This window comes from Ictidomys tridecemlineatus, chromosome 6 (genome assembly GCF_052094955.1).
Source record: "Ictidomys tridecemlineatus isolate mIctTri1 chromosome 6, mIctTri1.hap1, whole genome shotgun sequence".
Taxonomy (NCBI): domain Eukaryota; kingdom Metazoa; phylum Chordata; class Mammalia; order Rodentia; family Sciuridae; genus Ictidomys; species Ictidomys tridecemlineatus.
In genome coordinates, this window is record NC_135482.1 from 88,453,681 (window position 1) to 88,475,053 (window position 21,373).

Here is a 21,373-nt window from a genome sequence, read left to right on the forward strand (position 1 = left end):
AATACACCAATAAAAATGTGAAAAAAAATTTTAAAAAGAGTTAATGAACAGAAACAGACATAACTATTCTATTAACTATTTCTTTAAAAGTGGAGGTAGTAGCTACATTTAGGCTGCAATGCCTGGAAGGTTATACCAGTGTGGACCCTGGGCTTCTCATGATATTGTGGAATGAGTGACTTCATTTTGTGGAAATTGATTGAGCTATGGACTAGGGTCCTGCACTTTTCTGTATGTCCATGTTACAGTTTAGAAATGAGGTAGTCCCCAAAAGCTCCTTGTGAATACAGGACATAAAACAATTAGATTGTGAGAACTATAACCTAATTAGTAGATCAATCAATTTGATTGAGTAATAATTTTGAAAGGACTACTGTACTAGGTGATAACTGTAGGCAGGTGGGGCATGGCAGGAAGAGTAAGGTCACTGGCAGCAGGGCCTGAAAGAGTTTACGCCATGCCCTTCTGTCATGATGCTTGGCCTCATTTTGAACCCACAGCAATGAAATCAGTCATCTGTAGACTGAGACCTCTGAAACTGTGAGATCAAAACAAACTCTTCCTCCTTTAAGTTGTTCTGGTCAGGTATTTTAGTCACCTCAATTAAAATCTGATTTACACAGAATGTTATATTTCAACAAACATTTATTATTTTTAATTCCCAAAACATTTCACAAAGGAAGAATATTAGGTTTTCATTACATACAACAAGTTAGGGATCCACAATCCATACTGCAGGAGCCAACTAAGCCACTGCCCATTCACCAGTGATGGGTGTCTTAAGGCTAATTTATTCTCAAAAATTCAACTGTACCACTTTTTTCCCATTTTTTTCCTGGTTTTTCTTTCTTGCCATCCTCTTAAGTCTGTGTTTTTTTCTTTCTCGATATGGTTTTGGTGCTGATGAGACCAGACTTCATTGGATTTCAGAAATCTATCCATTTTTCATTTCTTAAGAGCCATAGTAGCCATAACACAATTGTAGAAAGCAATTGCCATTTAAATCTAAAAAAAAAAAAAGAAAAGAAAGAAAGAAGATAAAAGAAAACACTATTTAGAAGCTAATCCATCTTCATTCTTTTAAAAATTGATCATGGTTCTACTTTGATTCCAACGTTCTCATTTTAAACTCCCATTGAATTTCTTGTATTTTAGTGTTTTGCAAATAAACAAATTTTTATGAATTTCTATTGCAAAGTACAATATTGGTATTTATGTTTTTATTCTGTATATTTCATTTTCAAGGTCAAAAACAACATTCATTCAATTTCACACTTTATTAAATGTTATGTTGATGTTCCAAATTCCCTTTGGCCCCAACTCTAATCCTTTCTCACTTTTGATTAGTCTAGTTCTTCAGAACCACAGCAATAAAACTGCTTCAGAAGAAAGGAGAATGAGAATGTAGTTATTGGTTTTTACAAAGGGCATGGTAATGAATTTATAAAACAATTAGGTAGTAAATAATTATTGATGCAAGATGAGCAGCACAAATGCTTCCTACTGGGATTTTTAAACTTTACAATTAAACTATTGTTTTTTTTGTTGTTGTTGTTGTTTTTTATTTTTTTTTTATTGGTGGTCGTTCAAAACATTACACAGTTCTTAATACATCATCTTTCACAGTTTGATTCAAGTGGGTTATGAACTCCCAACTTTACCCCGTATACAGATTGCTGTTTCACATCAGTTACCCTTCCATTGATTGACATATTGCCTTTCTAGTGTCTGATGTATTCTGCTGTCTGTCCTATTCTCTACTATCCCCCCTCCCCTCCCCTCCCCTCCCCTCCCCTTTTCTCATCCCTGTTTAATGTAAATCTTCTTCTCAAGCTCTTCGTCCTTACCCTGTCCTTGTTTACTCCCCTTATATCAAAGGGGTCATTTGGTATTTGTTTTTTAACGATTGACTAGCTTCACTTAGCATAATCTGCTCTAATGCCATCCATTTCCCTCCAAATTCTATGATTTTGTCGTTCCTTAATGCAGAGTAATACTCCATTGTGTAAAAATGCCACATTTTTTTATCCATTCATCTATTGAAGGGCATCTAGGCTGATTCCATAATCTTGCTATAGTGAATTGTGCTGCTATGAACATCGTTGTAGCAGTGTCTCTGTAACATGCTCTTATTAGGTCTTTAGGGAATAGACCGAGAAGGGGAATAGCTGGGTCAAATGGTGGTTCCATTCCCAGCTTTCCAAGAAATCTCCATACTGCTTTCCAAATTGGCTGTACCAATTTGCAGTCCCACCAGCAATGAACAAGAGTGCCCTTTTCCCCGCATCCTCTCCAGCACTTATTGTTGTTTGACTTCCTAATGGCTGCCAATCTTACTGGAGTGAGGTGGTATCTTAGGGTAGTTTTGATTTGCATTTCTCTAACTGCTAGCGATGGTGAGCATTTTTTCATGTACTTATTGATTGATTGTATGTCCTCCTCTGAGAACTGTCTGTTCAGGTCCTTGGCCCATTTATTGATTGGGTTATTTGTTATCTTATTGTCTAATTTTTTGAGTTCTTTGTATATTCTGGTTATTAGGGCTCTATCTGAAGTGTGTGGATTAAAGATTTGTTCCCAGGATGTAGGCTCCCTGTTTATCTCTCTTATTGTTTCTTTTGCTGAGAAAAAACTTTTTAGTTTGAGTAAGTCCCATTTGTTGATTCTAGTTGTTAACTCTTGGCTATGGGTGTCCTATTGAGGAATTTGGGGCCCGATCCCATAGTATGTAGATCATAACCAACTTTTTCTTCTATCAGATGCCGTGTCTCTGATTTAATATCAAGCTCCTTAATCCATTTTGAGTTAACTTTTGTGCATGGCGAGAGATAGGGGTTCAGATTCATTTTGATGCAAATGGATTTCCAGTTTTCCCAGCACCATTTGTTGAAGATGCTATCCTTCCTCCATTGCATGCTTTTAGCCCCTTTATCAAATATAAGATAGTTGTAGTTTTGTGGATTGGTTTCTGTGTCCTCTATTCTGTACCATTGGTCCACCCGCCTGTTTTGGTACCAGTACCATGCTGTTTTTGTTACTATTGCTCTGTAGTATAGTTTGAAGTCTGGTATCGCTATACCGCCTGATTCACACTTCCTGCTTAGCATTGTTTTTGCTATTCTGGGTCTTTTATTATTCCATATGAATTTCATGATTCTTTTATCTATTTCTACAAGAAATTCCATTGGGATTTTGATTGGCATTGCATTGAACTTATAGAGAACTTTTGGTAATATCGCCATTTTGATGATGTTAGTTCTACCTATCCATGAGCAGGGTATATTTTTCCATCTTCTAAGGTCTTCTTCTATATCTTTCTTTAGGGTTCTATAATTTTCATTATATAAATCTTTCACCTCTTTTGTTAGGTTGATTCCCAAGTATTTTATTTTTTGGGGGGATATTGTGAATGGAGTAGTTGTCCTCATTTCCGTTTCAGAGGATTTGTCACTGATATACAGGAATGCCTTTGATTTATGCGTGTTGATCTTATATCCTGCCACTTTGTTGAATTCATTTATTAGCTCTAATAGCTTCTTTGTAGACCCTTTTGGGTCTGCTAGGTATAGGATCATATCATCTGCAAATAGTGATAATTTAAGTTCTTCTTTTCCTATTTTTATGCCTTTAATTTCTTTCGTCTGTCTAATTGCTCTGGCCAGTGTTTCGAGGACTATGTTGAACAGAAGTGGTGAGAGAGGGCATCCCTGTCTTGTACCAGATCTTAGAGGGAATGCCTTCAATTTTTCTCCATTCAGAATGATGCTGGCCTGTGGCTTATCGTAGATTGCTTTTACAATGTTGAGGTATGTTCCAGTTATCCCTAGTTTTTCTAGAGTTTTGAACATAAAGGGATGCTGTACTTTGTCGAATGCTTTTTCTGCATCTATCGAGATGATCATATGGTTCTTATTTTTAAGTCTATTGATGTGGTGAATAACATTTATTGATTTCCGTATATTGAACCAGCCTTGCATCCCAGGGATGAATCCTACTTGATCATGATGTATAATTTTTTTGATATGTATTTGAATCCGATTCGCCAGAATTTTATTGAGGATTTTTGAGTCAAGGTTCATTAGAGATATTGGTCTGTAGTATTCTTTCTTTGAAGTGTCTTTGTCTGGTTTCGGAATCAGGGTGATGTTGGCCTCGTAGAATGAATTTGGAAGTTCTCCCTCTTTTTCTATTTCCTGAAATAGCTTGAAAAGTATTGGTGTTAGTTCCTCTTTAAAGGTTTTGTAAAACTCTGCTGTATACCCATCCGGTCCTGGGCTTTTCTTAGTTGGTAATCTTTTGATGGTTTCTTCTATTTCCTCTATTGTTATTGGTCTGTTTAGGTTGTCTATATCCTCCTGACTCAATCTGGGAAGGTCATAAGACTTAAGGAATTTATCTATGCCTTCACTATCTTCTATTTTATTGGAGTATAAGGATTCAAAATAATTTCTGATTATCTTCTGTATTTCTGAAGTGTCTGTTGTGATATTACCTTTTTCATCCCGTATGTTAGTAATTTGAGTTCTCTCTCTTCTTCTCTTCGTTAGCATGGCTAAGGGTCTGTCAATTTTATTTATTTTTTCAAAAAACCAACTTTTAGTCTTGTCAATTTTTTCAATTGTTTCTTTTGTTTCAATTTCATTTATTTCAGCTCTGATTTTAATTATTTCTTGCCTTCTACTTCTTTTGCTGTTGTGTTGCTCTTCTTTTTCTAGGATTTTGAGATGAAGTATGAGATCATTTATTTGTTGGTTTTTTCTTTTTTTGAGGAATGAACTCCAAGCAATGAATTTTCCTCTTAGAACTGCTTTCAATGTGTCCCATAGATTCCGATATGTTGTGTCTGTGTTTTCATTTAACTCTAGGAATTTTTTAATTTCCTCCTTGATGTCTTCTAAAACCCATTGATCATTCAGCAACCTATTGTTCATTCTCCAAGTGATGCTTGATTTTTCCTTCATTCTTTTATCATTGATTTTCAGTTTTATTCCATTATGATCAGATAAGATGCATGGTATTATCTCTACCCCTTTATATTGTCTAAGAGTTGCCCTGTGACATAATATATGGTCTATTTTTGAGAAGGTTCCATGTGCTGCTGAGAAAAAAGTGTAACTACTTGATTTTGGGTGGTATAGTCTATATATGTCAATTAAGTCTAGGTTGTTAATTGTGTTATTGAGTTCTATAGTTTCTTTATTTAACTTTTGTTTGTAATATCTGTCCAGTGGTGAGAGAGGTGTGTTGAAGTCTCCCATGATTATTGTATGGTGGTCTATTAGACTCTTGAACTTGAGGAGAGTTTGCTTGATGAACACAGCCGCACCATTATTTGGGGCATATATATTTATGATTGTTATGTCTTGTTGGTGTATGGTTCCCTTGAGCAGTATGAAGTGTCCTTCTTTATCCCTTTTGATTAACTTTGGCTTGAAATCTATTTTATTAGATATGAGTATGGACACTCCTGCTTGTTTCCGCATTCCATATGAGTGGTATGATTTTTCCCAACCTTTCACCTTCAGTCTATGAATATCTTTTTCTATCAGATGCGTCTCCTGTAGGCAGCATATTGTTGGTTCTTCTTTTGTGATCCATTCTACTAGCCTGTGTCTCTTAATTGGTGAATTTAAGCCATTAACATTTAGGGTTATTATTGAAATATGATTTGTTCTTCTAGCCATATTTGTTTATTGATGTTTCTAAACCTGATTTGTTATCCTCTTTGACTATTTTTCCCCCTTTACTGTCCCATTTCCTCTTCCTGTAATGTTTTGCCAAGGATTTTTTGAAGAGATGGTTTTCTAGCTGCGAATTCTTTTAACTTTTGTTTATCATGGAAGGTTTTAATTTCATCTTCTATCCTGAAGCTTAATTTCGCCGGATACACGATTCTTGGTTGGAACCCATTTTCTTTCAGTGTTTGAAATATGTTATTCCAGGATCTTCTAGCTTTCAGGGTCTGTGTTGAGAGATCAGCTGTTATCCTGATTGGTTTGCCCCTAAATGTAATCTGCTTTCTTTCTCTTGCAGCTTTTAAAATTCTCTCCTTATTCTGTATGTTGGACATCTTCATTATAATGTGTCTAGGTGTGGATCTCTTATGATTTTGCACATTCGGCGTCCTGTAGGCTTCTAGGATTTGTGATTCTGTCTCATTCTTCAAGTCTGGGAAGTTTTCTTGTATAATCTCACTGAATAGTCTGTTTATTCCTTTAGGTTGGAGCTCTGTGCCTTCCTGTATCCCAATGACTCTTAAATTTGGTCTTTTGATATTGTCCTATAATTCTTGGATGTTCTGCTCATGGTTTCTTAGCAGACTTGCTGAGCTGTCTATGTTCTTTTCCAGTTGAAATACTTTGTCTTCATTGTCTGATGTTCTCTCTTCTAAGTGATCTAATCTGCTGGTAGTATTCTCAATTGAGTTTTTAAGTTGGTTTAATGATTCCTGCATTTCTAGGATTTCAATTTGTTTGTTTTTTATTACCTCTATCTCCCTGTGAAATTGATCTTTTACTTCCTGGATTTGTTTGTCAATGTGATCTTTCATTGTCTGATTTTGCTGTCTCATGTCTTCCTTGAGACTCCAGATCATCTGAAGCATATATATCCTGTACTCTTTATCTGACATTCCGTCTGTTGCAGCTATTACCTCTTCTAAAGTTGAGTTGACCTGCATTGCTTGTGGTCCTTTCTTTCCTTGTCTTTTCATACTGCTCGCGTTTCTTTCTGCTGGTGCAACTGTTGTGTTTTTGAAATTTACCTCCTATTTATTTATATTGCTCTTGTATAGTTGGGAAGTCTCCCTTGCAGGGCGGGTAGTGGCTGTGCTCCTCCCCTAATTAGGGTGGTCTGTCTACCACACTAATTGGTCACAGGTCTGCCCCCACTGCAGGCACTGGTGGCTGTTCTGCTCTGACCCCACTCCAATTGTGGTAACGTAACTACCACGCCCTGGGGTCGTTGGTCCTGATCTGGATGTGGGTGGCGGCTCTGCTGTGACCCCACTCCAATTGGTGTGACGTGTCTACCACGCTGGCAGACCTCTAGGCTGGTGGGTCACAGTTCTGCACAGCCCCCACTCCCAATGGGGGTACCTGACTACCTCTCCAACGGGTCGCTGAGCCCCCTCCGGACCCGGGCGGCGACCCTGCTCCACCCCCACTCCAACCAGTGTGATGCGACTGCCTCAGTGTTACGTGTCCACCACGTTGGCAAGCTACCTGGCCTGTCTTGTCAGTGGGTCGCTGGTCCTATTCTAGGCGTGGGCGGCTTCTCTCTTCAGCCCCAGCTGCATTTGGGGTTTCATGATACCACGCCGGCGGGTCACTTGGCCTGCTCTGGGCGCAGGTGGAAGCTCCACTCTGCCCCCACAGCACCCAGCAGGACCCTGGCCGAGAAGCAGTCACCGCCGGTTCCCTAGCCTTGGGCCAAAGCAGCTTAGGTAGCAAGAACCCCGCCTTTCCGATCCAGATACACTCTCTCTGCTGGGAGCTGGCTCCAGCGAGCGACCCCCACGGGTTCCCCAGCCCCAGGCCAAAACTGTCCCGGGAGTCAGAACCCAGTCGCCCCAAGCTCAGCGCACGCTCCACTCGGAGCTCGCCTTCACAGGCAGTCTCTGCAGATTCCTCAGACCTGGGCCCGGTTAGCCCCGGGAACCCAAGTCCCGGGAACCCAAGTCCCGCTGCTCAGTGCCCGGCGCACGCCTTGCCAGGCACGAGCCTTCAAGAGTATTCTCCACAAGATCCCCAGTCCCGATCCTGAGCAAGAAATCTGTCTGCTAGACGCAGGCAAATGCCAGCCTGAATTCACCTGTTCCGTAGCTGAATGAGCTGAGATCAGCAGAACAATGGGATGATTACATCATCACTCCAAGATGGCAGCCGCCGTCCTCCGTGGTCAGACCGGTGACTGGAACCACCGCTTCTCTCCTCTGTCTCAAGCCGGAACTCCGCACCAAGCGCTGCTGATGTATCACTGGCAGGAGCCCTCTGAATCCGTACCACTGTTCTCCCTCTCCTCGCTGTTCTTCCACTCCGGCACCCTGCCGATCCCCAGCGCGCGCCACAGACAACCAGCCGCGGAGCAATCAGGCTATGCGACCCTCCGTGCGGAGAAATGGAGCTCCCACTGCCGAACCTCGCACGATGGAAACCTGTCTATTAGATTCTGTAGCGCCTCAATTTCACTGGAAATTCCCAACAAGATATCCTTCAGCCGTTTCATATCTTCTTTCACTGGCTCAGTGATGCGGCGCACTGGGGTGATGCACTCCCTTCGCCGCCATCTTCTTCCCTAAACTATTGTAAAGAGCAGTGTCTAGCAATTATAATGTCTCATAAAGAATCTGGCCTAAACATTTTTAAATTATTTTTATTGAGCTATTCAAACATAAGCCTCTTTTTTGACGGCATGATTAATGAATAAATGAAATATTGAGTCATCTTCCTTTAAAGACTAATTCTGAGACTAAGTATTTGTTGATAAAAAAAACTATCAAAAGAGGAACAAAAACCATCCTTTCATTCAGAAAAATGGAAAAGAACATTTCTGATTTAAAATAGTGGTAAATAATAGTTAAATTCTCTTCCACTACTGAATAATCAAAAAGATTTTCATTTTCCAATGAAAATGTGTATACTTACAATGTATTCAGATATAGTAAAAGCATTATGCAACCATAGATCATTTTTTAAAATATTTATATGCCAACACTATTTTTATTACTGACAAGCAAGTAGGAATAAAACCTTACATGTCTGACCATTCCTGGGGAAGTGACTATGACCCCAAAGTAACATTTTTCTTCCTCTAAGTGTTGATGATTTCTGTGACAATTCTCCATCTGCTTTCCACTATTTTCACAGGCTTTTTAAATTAAGCTTACATGTGTCGGTTTTCCAAGATTATCTTTGTTTTTGCATAAACCATATGGCTCTTTGACAGAGTTGATTATGCCAATAACATTAGGGAAATATTTAAATGTCATGTCTGTTATGTAAGGGAAAAATCAATGTACGATGGGATGAAGTTGGGATAGGAAGCACTATTTCTACGTATTCATTCCTAGACCATCTTTAAACAAATGACTGTAAGCTTCTCTTTTGCTTCTAAATCATGAAGTGGTTTAAATTCCATGAAGAAAGTCTTTTGCACAGAATATGTTTGAGCTTATCCAATACTTGAAATCTATAGGAAATGCCCAAGGTTCCCGATGTAACTATGCATTAGCAGTCTTGTTATATTAATTTGACAAGTTTTCCTAAAGATCATGTAAAAAGTCAGGGAATTCCTTTAAAAAACAAACTTACTCCAAGAAGCAAAGAGGAAAAGTCAAACAAACTTGAAACCTCTTTTCTCACTATCAAACCCTTGTTGTGTGACTGGAGAACTGTTTCAGAAATAATTAGGTCCATGAGAAGTGTCCTGAATTTTTTTTTAACTTTAACCCGTGATTTATTATTCTATCATATGTGACAGTACCCTCCAGCCACACAGTCCTAGAAAAGGTGACAGAACCCTTCACCCTTAACAACTGAAACTTTGATCCCAAAAAAGGAAAATATACAACAGTTACATTTCCTATTTTAAAATAGCATTCATCTTAAGGAGACTTTCTAGAAGACGCAAAAATAAATTTAGATGACATTGCTAAATGGATGTTTCTTTTTTTATTTTCAAGTAGGCTGGTCTGTCTTACATGTGGAATGGGCATCTGTGTATCTTATAACCCAGAAAAGCTTAGAAGAGCTTCCCTGTCATAATCTCTTTTGCCACTCTGACTTGACTTTATGCCCCCAAATCCCTATTTGCTTCCATTGGCTTAGGCCATTGAAATTCCCTGTCAGAACACTCACAGCTGAGGAAGGGAAGCCATGGCATCCGGGCTGTGTGCACTTTCATTTCCTAGCAAAGAGTAGGGTTCCAAGAAGATGAGCTAAGTGTGTTTTCACTGGGGCACTCCCTAGAAGGAGCAGGCAGGGCTGAGCAGCTACGGGGGAAACAGTTCAAAAGCTGGACAGGGAGAGAGGTGTCATGAGCACATCAGTTATCTGAAGAAAAACAGGGCAGTGGGACCTAACTACAATGCCCCAATAAGATTTCAGTCTACAGCGACTCAGAAGAGCCATTGCTATTGATTATTTATTTATTTATTTAGGTACCAGGGATTGAACTCAGGGGCACTCGACCACTGAGCCACATCTTCAGTCCTATTTTGTATTTTATTTAGAGACAAGGTCTCACTGAGTTACTTAGCACCTCACTTTTGCTGAGGCTGGCTTTGAACTCTCTATCCTCTTGCCTCAGCCTCCCGAGCCACTGAGATTACAAGCATGCACCACTGCACCCGGCTATTGCCCTTTTTGATGAATAAAAAATGAGGATGTTGTAATTTTGCTAGTTAATATTCTTTCTGCATCCTGCATCATAAGAGAGAAAGTACCTATATCAGCTCTTTAGAATTATTCAAAGTATATGGGACTTAAAAAAAAACCTTTATCTTGACTAAAATGAAAAAGAATATTTTTAAAAGTAGAAGAGAGAGAGGAAGGGGGAAAGAGGGTTGTTGTTGTTGTTGTTGTTGTTGTAAAGATGTTCCATGATGGTCAGACATATATAGAATATACCTACTGACTACGTGTAATACATAGCATTATGGACAGATGTACATTTGCAATGAAAAAATGTATAAATGAAGAGACCATTATCCAGGTTCCTCCTAGGTAAAACCACTTCTTTTTTAACATTTTTATGAGTGCATTATAACTATGCTGGGATTCATTTTCATACATATTCACATAAAAGCTTGCTCAATTTCAGTCTCAAGTTTTTCCCCTTTCCCCCTCTTCCTGCCTCCCTTCATCCCCTAAATCTGCTCTATTGGTCTTCCTTCCATTTATTTACTTATTTATTTATTATTAACTGGTGCACTATAGTGACATATAAAAGCAGAATGCACTGTGGTATGTTCACACATGCACATAGCATAATTTGATCAGCCTAACTCCCCACTTCTTTCCCATTTCCTCTCCTCTTCCCTCCTGCTTTATCCCCAGCTCTACTCTATTGCTCTCTCTTCTATTTTTGAGAGGTCCCCTGCTTTTAATTCCTTTTTTCTCTCTAGCTTCTACATATGAGAGAAAACACTTGACACCTGACTTTCTGAGTCTGGCTCATTTCACTTAACATGATGTTCTCTGGTCTCATCCACTTACCAGCAAATGACATTAATTCATTGTTCTTTATGGCTGAGTAAAGATCCACTGTGTATACAGACCATATCTTCTTTATCTATTCATCCATTGACGGACACTTAGTTTGGTTCCGTAACTTGGTTATTGTTAATTATGTTGCTATAAATGTGCCCATATGCCTATATTACCGTAGTATTCTTATTTCCATTATTTTTGGATAGATTCCAAGAAGTAGAATGGCTGTGTCAAATGGTGGTCCCATTCCTAGTCTTTTGAGTAATCTTCATAATGCTTTCCAAAGTGATTGTGATAATTTGCAATCCCATTGACAACGTTTAAGTGTCTTTTACCCCACCATCCTCACCAGGAATTTTTTTTTATTATTCTTGATGATTGCCATTCTGACTGGTGTGAGATGAAATCTCAATGTAGTTTTAATTTGCATTTTCCTGATTGCTAAGAATGTTGAACATTTCTTCATGTATTTGTTGGCCATTTGTATTTCTTCTTTTGAGAAATATCTCTTTAGATCTTTCACCCATTTATTGAGTGCATTATTTGTTTTTTCATTGTTAAATTTTTTAATATCTTTAATTTTGTTTATTTATTTTCCTACGGTGCTGAGGATTGAACCCTTGTGCCTCACATGTGTGAGGCAAGTGCTCTGCCACTGAACTGTACAGCCCCAGTCCCTTCAGTGTTAGATTTTTTAAAATTCTTTATATATTCTGGGTTTTAACCCCTGTTCGAAGAGTAGCTGGTGAAAATCTTCTCCCATTCTGTAGGCTTTCTCTTCACACTCTTTTTTTCTTGCTGTGCGGGAATTTTGTAATTACGCAAAACCACTTACAAAGCTAATTAGTCATGATAATAATAGGAGTAGACATAATGGTTCAAGGAAGTAGAAAGTACTTTTTGCTTCGAAGCTGGGGTGGGAATGGCATTTGAAGGTTCTTCCTGTGCTTAAAGTAAAAGTTTTACCAAACCAAATCATGTAATTCCAAATGTTCGAATTCAGACAGTTCTTATTGGAAATCCAAGGGGAAACCTAAAGAAAAGTACCTTGCCTTTTGATTAAATAAAAGTAAATTTGTCTTAAAGAAATTTTCTTTCAATCATCTACTCTGGTTTTCCCAGTTTCCCTTTAGGTAAACACGTTTCTTCTCTTGCCATTGTAGAACATTCTGCATTATCCACCCACTGTTTACTCTGACCGTGCCCTTCTGTCACTGGGGGCAGAGCCATTATCTGGACTCCACTCTGACATCTTGAGGTCCTTGGACTCCCTTGTCCATACTGCTCTGTGCTACTGACCAAAGGCTCACAGAACTTTCTCCAGTGGTCCTGGAGAGCTCCAGCTGTGGTGCACTGTTTACAGTTGTGTCTTATTTTTAAGAAAGAAAGAAAGATTTTTCCATTGCATCATCTTAATACTTCTAGTCTGATCCCCTCTGAAACTCTCTCCTCCGCCTTAGGCTCAATCACCTCCTCTCTGTGGTATATACACAGCTTATGTACGCATTGACCCTGACACTGATGACACTGCATTCCCCCCAAATTTTAATCAATTTCCTCAGACAATTCATTTCCTGGAACGTTACAACGTAGCACATCTGGCTCTCCAGCCCCCCTCTAATCCCTTCACACAAATAAACAACAAAAATGGTTTTGCCCCATCACTGAAAAATATCTGAACTATAATACAAACTCTTTAAAATATGTTCAGATTAACTTATATAGCATCTATTAACTGTTAGATTTCCTCATCCTTAAGTGTATTATTTTATTTAGTCACCCTCTGAGGTGGTTTTTACTCTCATTTTGAAACCAAGAAAAGTGAGGCACAGAAACATAAGTAAATTTCCCAAAATCACAGGCTAGCATGACAAAGCCAGACACAAAGCAGACCGTGAGATGTCAGAACACAAGAAACACTTGACCTTTTCTTCTCATTTGATTCCAAGTGGTAGTAGCCTCTACAGTGTCTCCAGAATCACCCTTCCAATTCCACAGCAAGGCCAGGCCCTCACCAGGGTACTGGTCTCCCCACTTATTGTTCCCATCCCACCCACAACATGCATTTCCAGAAGAAAGTTTCCAATCCACTATTACCATCACGTGACACTCCTAGTTAAGAAGCCCCTATTGTTTGTCAGATTATCTTCAGAAGTTCAAGCCGCTTCTGCTAAGAAGTCTGTTCCAGGTTTCTTAGCACTTCTCACATCTATTTAACAAAAGCTTGTTTGACACTGAGGACACAGCAGAATGGTTTCTTGTCACTAAGGAACTTATAAGGGAAAGTAGATATTTAAACCAGAGCATGAAAGGCGGTGTTACAGGTGCTCCATAACACAGTGGACCCTCCATATCCATGACTTCCACATCCATTCACTCAACTAATGAGGACTAGAAATATTTGGGAAAAAAAAATGTGATGTTTGTATTCAACATGCACAGAATTTTCATTACTCCCTTTCATTACTCCCTCAATAACACCAACTATCTAACAGCACTCACATTGTATTAGGTGTTATAAATAATCTAGAGAGAGTTGAAAGTATGCTGGAGGACATGCATGGATTAAATGCAAATACTGTGTCATTTTATTTTAAAAGTCTTGAGCATCCACAGATTTGGGTATCTGAAGGGGTCCTGGAACCAATCCCTTACAGACACGGGGGTGACTGCATTTGGAAAACACAACAGACGTGAAGCAAGTATGACCAGCGGTCGGCTTTGAAGAAGGCAGATTGGGAGAGTCTGGGGTGCTGGGGGGTGCTAGACGGGACAGGCACTCATGTAGGAGGAAGCAACAGGAGACACAGCATAGAAAAACCATGGAGTAAGGTCTAGTCCACCTACCATAACCACAGGAGACCGTGCCAAGCAGGGCAGCGCAAAATTAGAGTCATGGTGCAAAGGCAAGTTTGGGTGGATTAGATTTGATGCTTGAGGATGCACTAAATTCACCCCACACTGTTCCTTTCAGTACCTGCCTCTTCATTGATAATTACAATCTCAGAACTCCTATTTGCTGATTTATAGATACAAGCCAGCTCTGCCAAGTATTTTACAAACATTATTTCATTTGATTTTACTTACATCTTATAACAGTACTAAGAAGTAAGTATAGTTATTCCAGTTTTACACATAAGGCAACTGAGGCCAAATATAAGTAATCTTAATAACCTCATCTAAAAACCACCTGAATTTCTTTACTTAAATTCACATTTCAAATGATAAAAAAATAAATAAATAAATTCACAAGGCACTTTTAGTCTTAAAAGTCTTTAGCATCATCCAAAGTTTGAAATTTATTCATTGGTCCCCCAAATGGGGGCAGAGATTAGAGCAATTTTTCTCCTATAGCATCTTGCGTAGAGCTGGGAAAAGCATCAATGTCTCAAAACTCCAGCTTAAAGTTGAGTTAAATAAATTCATAAAAAGTTCTTTTACAACTGATTCACTACATTTTGCATTGAAATATGTTGATTTGTTTTTTATAGTGTTCCTCATAACCTGGAAGTGCTGTGAATCTGTTAACCGTTGTCCATCATGGCCAGGCTGAGCACCACAGTCTTGGTCAATCAAAGCCTATGAAAGTAGGACCAGCCCCTGCCTCCACCTCAGTGTATGAGGATGTATCAAGTACATCACAGCCATCCAATAAATTCCAAATAACAACTTCAGAGAAGAATACAAAACTTTGTTTTAAAGCTCTCCAGTCAGTTATATAGAAGCACAGTAATTACAGGAGAAGGCATTTTAATTCATTTGTTTTTGTTTTGTTTTGGTTTGGTTTTTGTTTTATTGTTTTGTTTTATTTTGTGTTAGTGGGAACTGAATCCAGGGGTGCTTTACCACTGGATTCCAGTTCCCACTGGAGCTACATCCCCAGACCTTTTTTATTTATTTATTTATTTATTTTTTGAGACAGGATCTCACACAGTTGCTGAGGCTGGACTCAAACATGCCCTCCTCCTGCCTCAGCCTTCCCAGTCATTGGAATTACAGGTATACCCCACCATGCCCAACCACCTGTCTTATTTTAGAATTGTCTAGAATCCATTAATATCAACCAAGAGGACTTCAGAAGTTTCTAGATCAAAATATTGCTGAGGAATTCTTGTTCCAACACTTAGTAACCATGTGGCTGGATTACTGTATTTTTTTTCCCCCTGTATTCTTGATTTTCTGGTATCTGGGGCCTCACTGTGAGAGTGAGAGTGCCCCTCCAGCTCTGGCCAATTCTCAGATAGAAGCTATCTCCTTGCAAGTGCACCTTTCACATGCAAACCGATCAATCCAGATGTACTGATCTAAACTACCTTCTGGGTCACATCTCCCACCCCTCCTGCTCCAGCCCATATTCTTCTGCCTTAATCATCAGGAAAATGAGGGGCAATCTCTACTTATTGGAGTCTGAAATTGTTCAAATTAGCCAATCACATGCCTGTTCACCTTGCCTCCTTTATTCCCTCCTGTAGACCCACAATCAGGGCTCTTGTCCACACTTGATTTCTTCTTCCTCCTTCCTCCTGATTCTGGTACTTCCCCATGTGGCCCTTCATGACATGACATGCCTCCTGTTTCCAGGGAAACAGAAAAACTATAATATGGACCGGTGGTGCACAACTGTAGCCCCAGCGCTCAAGAGGCTGAGGCAGGAGGATCACTTAAACCCAGGAGTTCAGAGCCATCCTGGGCAATATGGCAAGACCCCATCTCAAAAAAAATGTCTTCCTTCATGACATTTATTTTCATGTTCACGTCTTATCATACTTGATTAGAAAACATCCAAGGTAACATTTAAAACTGTGACCTAGCCAGGCACCATGGCACATACCTGTAATCCTAGCAGCTCCGGAAGCTGAGACAGGAGAATCGCCAAGTTCAAAATTAGCCTCAACAATGGCCAGACGAGGCGCTAAGCAATTCAGTGAGACTCTGTCTTTAAATAAAATACAAAATAGGGCTGGGGATGTGGCTCAGTGGTCAAGTGCCCCTGAGTTCCATCCCTGGTATTAAAAAAAAAAAAAAAAACAAAACTGTGACCTTTGGGAAATTTTGGACGTCCCTGTGGCCCAGGTTCCACATGTTTACAATGAATGTAACATTACCTGCTTCAATAAAACTAAGTGCTAAGTCATAAAAATCATTTATTCTAAACTTCACGTTCTAAGTCAGTAGACATTATAACTATGGATTACTTGTAGTTTTGACATTATAACTATGGATTACTTGTAGTTTTGACATTCATCTGGAGTTTCATAACATCTTAATAATGTCCAGTTTTGTAAAGGAAGAAATTAAACTGAGTGCAATGCAAGTGTGGTTTCAGTGAATGGTCCTGGTCATGGCCCCAAAGTCTGCAGTTAACGTGGCTTCCTACAGTTGGATCAATGCATTATTCTTATTATGTAATAAAACTTCCTTTGATTTTCTTTGGAAAATGTCCTCCCACTTCCCTCCCCCAAAAAAGTTGGCCGATGATATAAAAAAAAAAAAGATTAAGTAAATAAACTGAAGAAAGAGATGGTTGCAAGCCAGAAAATGTAAGTTTTGGATAAATTAAAGGGCTAAATACTGAATTCAGCAAAAGCTGGAATATATGATGTAAAGTTGACCATATGCTCTATATAAAAACAGCAAAAAGCAATTCTTTAGACTGTTTCAAGCAGCACACCATCAAGTACGAAAAATGCTTATATATGGGAAATCAAACCAACTAAAAATAAAAAGGAGGAGGTCAACTCATGGAAGGAAAAAATGCATAAAAACAGATGACTCCGGTAAATGTGATTAAAGAAAAAGCCAGAAGCTTGTAAACGAAAAAGAAGTTCCAGGAAAGCAATAGAAAACCAGGGCACTGGACTGACCTTTGCTGTGAATAAAGGTAGGTTTAAATTGTTAACAAAGCACTTTTTCCTAGCACATGAAGTAATCATGGGATATAGCAATAATTTCATATGTTGTTATAGAAGTATTTTCTCCAGCACCAAAGAATGCGTTGCATTATATATTACAACAAATATTCAGTACTTTTAAATACTTTTAAAATATTTTTTAAATCACAATCATGAAATCAATGGTATTAATTACTTAAAAGAAGTCAACTTTAAGTTTTAGATTACATTTGAATATAACTGAAACAACAGGCTTCATTATAGGACAAATGGATTTTTTTTTAAATCTTAAAAATCTTTCTTCTTCCTATCAGAACAGTTTTCAGTCCAAATATAGAATTTAACTATGAGAAATAAGGCAATGAGTATGCAGATTATGAACCAAAGTGGTTTTTTTGTGCATTTGAATGAAAAAAAAAAGCTCAAGAAGCAGATAGGCAGAAGGAACTGGAAAGGGATCCAGAGAAAGAAATTAAAGCCCACATACCACCTACGTGGACAACAACCTGATAGAAATCAGTCACCCCGAAAAAAGAGAGACACTTTTCTGCTCAGAGCCGCGGGCGCTCTGCGCCCATCTGCTGCCTCTTTCACCTCGCTACCGGCAGAGAAGCTGAATACGTAATCAACAGCGGATTGTAAGTACCTGACAAAGAAAGCTCAGTACACCACCTTTTTTTTTTTTTTTGAATATTTTCTATACAAGGAGAGTTAGTGGATTGGGAGTGTTGGCTGGGCTGTGGTTTCGGGGCCGAAAATCCACTCCGCGGGAGCCGCCATTTGCTTCCTGCATGCTGTCTTAATGGCTCTGTCTACATGGTCCTGCTGCCGCACCTAGAGATGGGAACTGGGACCACGACTCTGAACGCAGCGGTTGCTTGTTCCCTGCTGCACCTTTGGGCAGAAACTGTTCTGGGGTTGTTCAGCAGTCCCCTGCAAGGGGACCCGCGCTCCGGAGAAAGGGGCCGGAGAGCTGCGGCGGCAGCCGCTTGGACCCCGGGAGTCAGGCACCTAGCCAAGGAGCGACAGAGGTCCCGGCGTCGCTGCTAAGGCCGCGGACAAGCGCGGCGCCCGAGCGCGGCCCAGAGCCTGCTTGCTCAGGATCACTAGGCAAAGCTGAGCTGACGTGGAACTAAGGCGTACAGCCTGGGCCCCTTAGAAAACACACACTGAGCACGAATCAGCTGCATGCAAGCTCTGGTTCGCCTGCTTCTCATGTCTCAGCACTAACGATCCCACTGAAATAACTAGTCCCACCTGAACTCACAGAAGTAAAAGCCAACTGAGCACCATAGCCGGACCCAGGGAACCAGGAGGGACGTGGGACCTGCAGAGCAGAACTCACAGCTATTGCTTCCACCAGTGCTGACAACAGAGGTCCCTTGCACCAGATACCAGGGGAGTTGCTACCTGAGGGCAAACAAGTTCGCTGGGGCCCTCAGCCCCAAGCCATACAAACTTGGGGTCTGAGGGAGGCAAACAGAAAGGGTGTGGCCAGGCATCCATGAAAACAGAGCTCCCAGGAGCAGCAGACCCAGCGTGTAGCCAGTAGTGTGGTAAGCGTCACAGGTGAGCGGGGTCTGGATTGAGGAACCACAAGAGAAGGCTCCAAGTACTCAGGATTGGAGACCCACACAGTCTGGGAAGAAGAGCTGAGACACAGTGATTGGTTCCCACCTATCAAGAAGAGAAGCCTGGCCCAGTAGGCATAGCTCCACCTACTGGAAGAGAAGTTAATCGAGCTCTATGACTGCATTTATTATTATTATTATTTTTCAATGATTATTATTAGTACTTTTTTATTTTTTTATTTATTTTTTTTATTTTTTTATTTTTATTATTTTTTTACTTTTTGATGTTGATTTAGTTGTTCTTTAACTTTCTTATTAATGGTTTCAATTTTTTTTAATTCTCTTTATTCTATTATGGTTACTATTATTTTTTAAACTTTAATTTCCATTTTTTATTATCACTATAATTTTTTGTTTTAAATTTTTAATTTTTCGTTTTTTCTTTCTTTCTTTTCACTTTTTTCTTCTGTCTTTTCATTTCTTTTCAATTTTCTTACTTCCCCTTTCCTGAATTCTACCTGCCTACACTCATTCTCTTTAGTGACTTCTTCCCTTCCCTTCTAATATCTCTCCTCCCAAACATCAAATAAATTTATAAGAGTAAACAGTAACTCAGCAGTCAAACAGAACAAGAAGTAACATGAGCATAAAAAAGCAAGGAAGAAAAGGAGTACAAACAATGAAGGACAGCCTAAATATTCAGGAGGACTTAGAGTCATCAGAAAAATGGCCATATAAAGAACTCAAGGAACACCTTAGACAGATGGAAAAGAACCTTAAAGATCACATTGAAAGTGAATTACAGAAACAGATAAAAGAATAAGTTAAGCATCTTTATCAGGAAATAGAGATTATTAAAAAAAATCAAACAGTAATTCTAGAAATGAAGGAAACGATAAACCAAATTAAAAACTCAATCGAGAGTATCACCAACAGAGTGGAGCAAGTAGAAGCCAGAACGTCAGATAATGAAGACAAAATATATCACCTTGAAAGGAGTCTAGCCAACTCAGATAGGCTGGTAAAAAATCATGAGAAAAACATCCAAGAGATTTGGGATAATATAATAAAACCAAATTTATGAGTCATCGGGATAGAAGAAGGCACAGAGATTAATACCAAGGGAATGAGTAACCTGCTGAATGAAATAATTACAGAAAACTTTCCAGAAATAAAAAAGGAAACAGATATACAAATTGAAGATGCATACAGGACACCGAGCACACAAAATCACAGTAGACCAACACCAAGACACATTGTTATGAAGATATCCAACATACAGAACAAAGAGAAAATATTAAAAGCTACAATAGAAAAGAGGCAGATTACATTTAGGGGTAAACCAATAAGGTTAACAACGGATTTTTCATCACAGACGCTGAAAGCAAGAAGATCCTGGAACAACATATTTCAAACATTGAAAGACAATGGATGCCAACCAAGAATTTTGTATCCAGCAAAATTAAGCTTCAGGTATGACAACGAAATAAAAATCTTTCAGGATAAACAAAAGCTAAAAGAATTCATAGCCAGAAAACCAGCATTGCAAAGCGTCTTGAGCAAAACATTACATGAAAAAGAAATGAAAAACAATAACCAAAACCATCAGTGGGAAGTGCCTCTATAAAGCCAGAGGGCGGGGGGAAAGCTAATCTAGGAGAAACAAACTAAAAGAAGATAAATAATCAAACATGGCTGGAAGTACAAACCATACATCAATAGTAACTCTAAACGTTAATGGCTTAAACTCTCCAATAAAGTGACATAGGCTGGTAACATGGATTAAAAAAACAAAGCCAACAATATTCTGCCTCCAGGAGAGGCATCTGATTGGAAAAGACATACACAGGCTGAAGGTGAAAGGTTGGGAAAAAATATACCACGCACACGGTCCTCGCAAGCAGGCAGGAGTGGCCATCCTCATATCGAATAAAATCGACTTCAAGACTAAATTAATCAAAAGGGATAAGGAAGGTCATTATATACTGTTAAAAGGAACCATTCACCAACAAGACATAACAATTATCAATATTTATGCACCAAATAATGGGGCTGTGACGTTCATGAAAGAAATTCTCCTCAAGTTCAAGAATCAAATAGACCACAATACAATAATTATGGGTGACTTCAACACACCTCTCTCACCATTGGACAGATCCTCCAAACAAAAGTTGAATAAAGAAACTATAGAACTCAATATCACAATCAACAACCTAGACTTAACTGACATATATAGAATATATCATCCAACATCAAGTGGCTATACTTTTTTTTCAACAGCACATGGATCCTTCTCAAAAATAGACCATATATTATGTCATAGGGCATCCCTCAATAAATATACAGGGGTGGAGATAATACCATGCATTTTATCTGATCATAATGCAATGAAAATGGAAATCAATGATAAAAGAAGGAAGGAAAAATCCTACATCACATGGAAAATGAACAATATGTTACTGAATGATCAATGGGTTACAGAAGACATAAAGGAGGAAATCAAAAAATTCTTAGAGATAAATGAAAACACAGGCACAACATATCGGAATCTATGGGACACAATGAAAGCAGTTTTAAGAGGGAAATTCATCGCCTGGAGGTCATACCTCAAAAAAAAGGAAAAACCAACAAATAAATGAGCTCACACTCCATCTCAAAGACCTAGAAAAGGAAGAGCAAAACAACAGCAAATGTAGCAGAA

General features: G+C 39.1%; 1 protein-coding gene across 1 annotated transcript in view; it reads right to left on the reverse strand.

Moving 5' to 3' along the window:
* Positions 1-627: 627 nt before the first annotated feature.
* Positions 628-21,373, reverse strand: part of Aebp2 (AE binding protein 2) — a 220,777-nt gene continuing 200,031 nt past the window's right edge. The window contains exon 9 of the mRNA XM_078015135.1: positions 628-1,005. Within this exon, the coding sequence (XP_077871261.1) occupies positions 927-1,005 (79 nt within the window). The 3' untranslated portion in view covers positions 628-926. The remainder of the gene's footprint in view (positions 1,006-21,373) is intronic.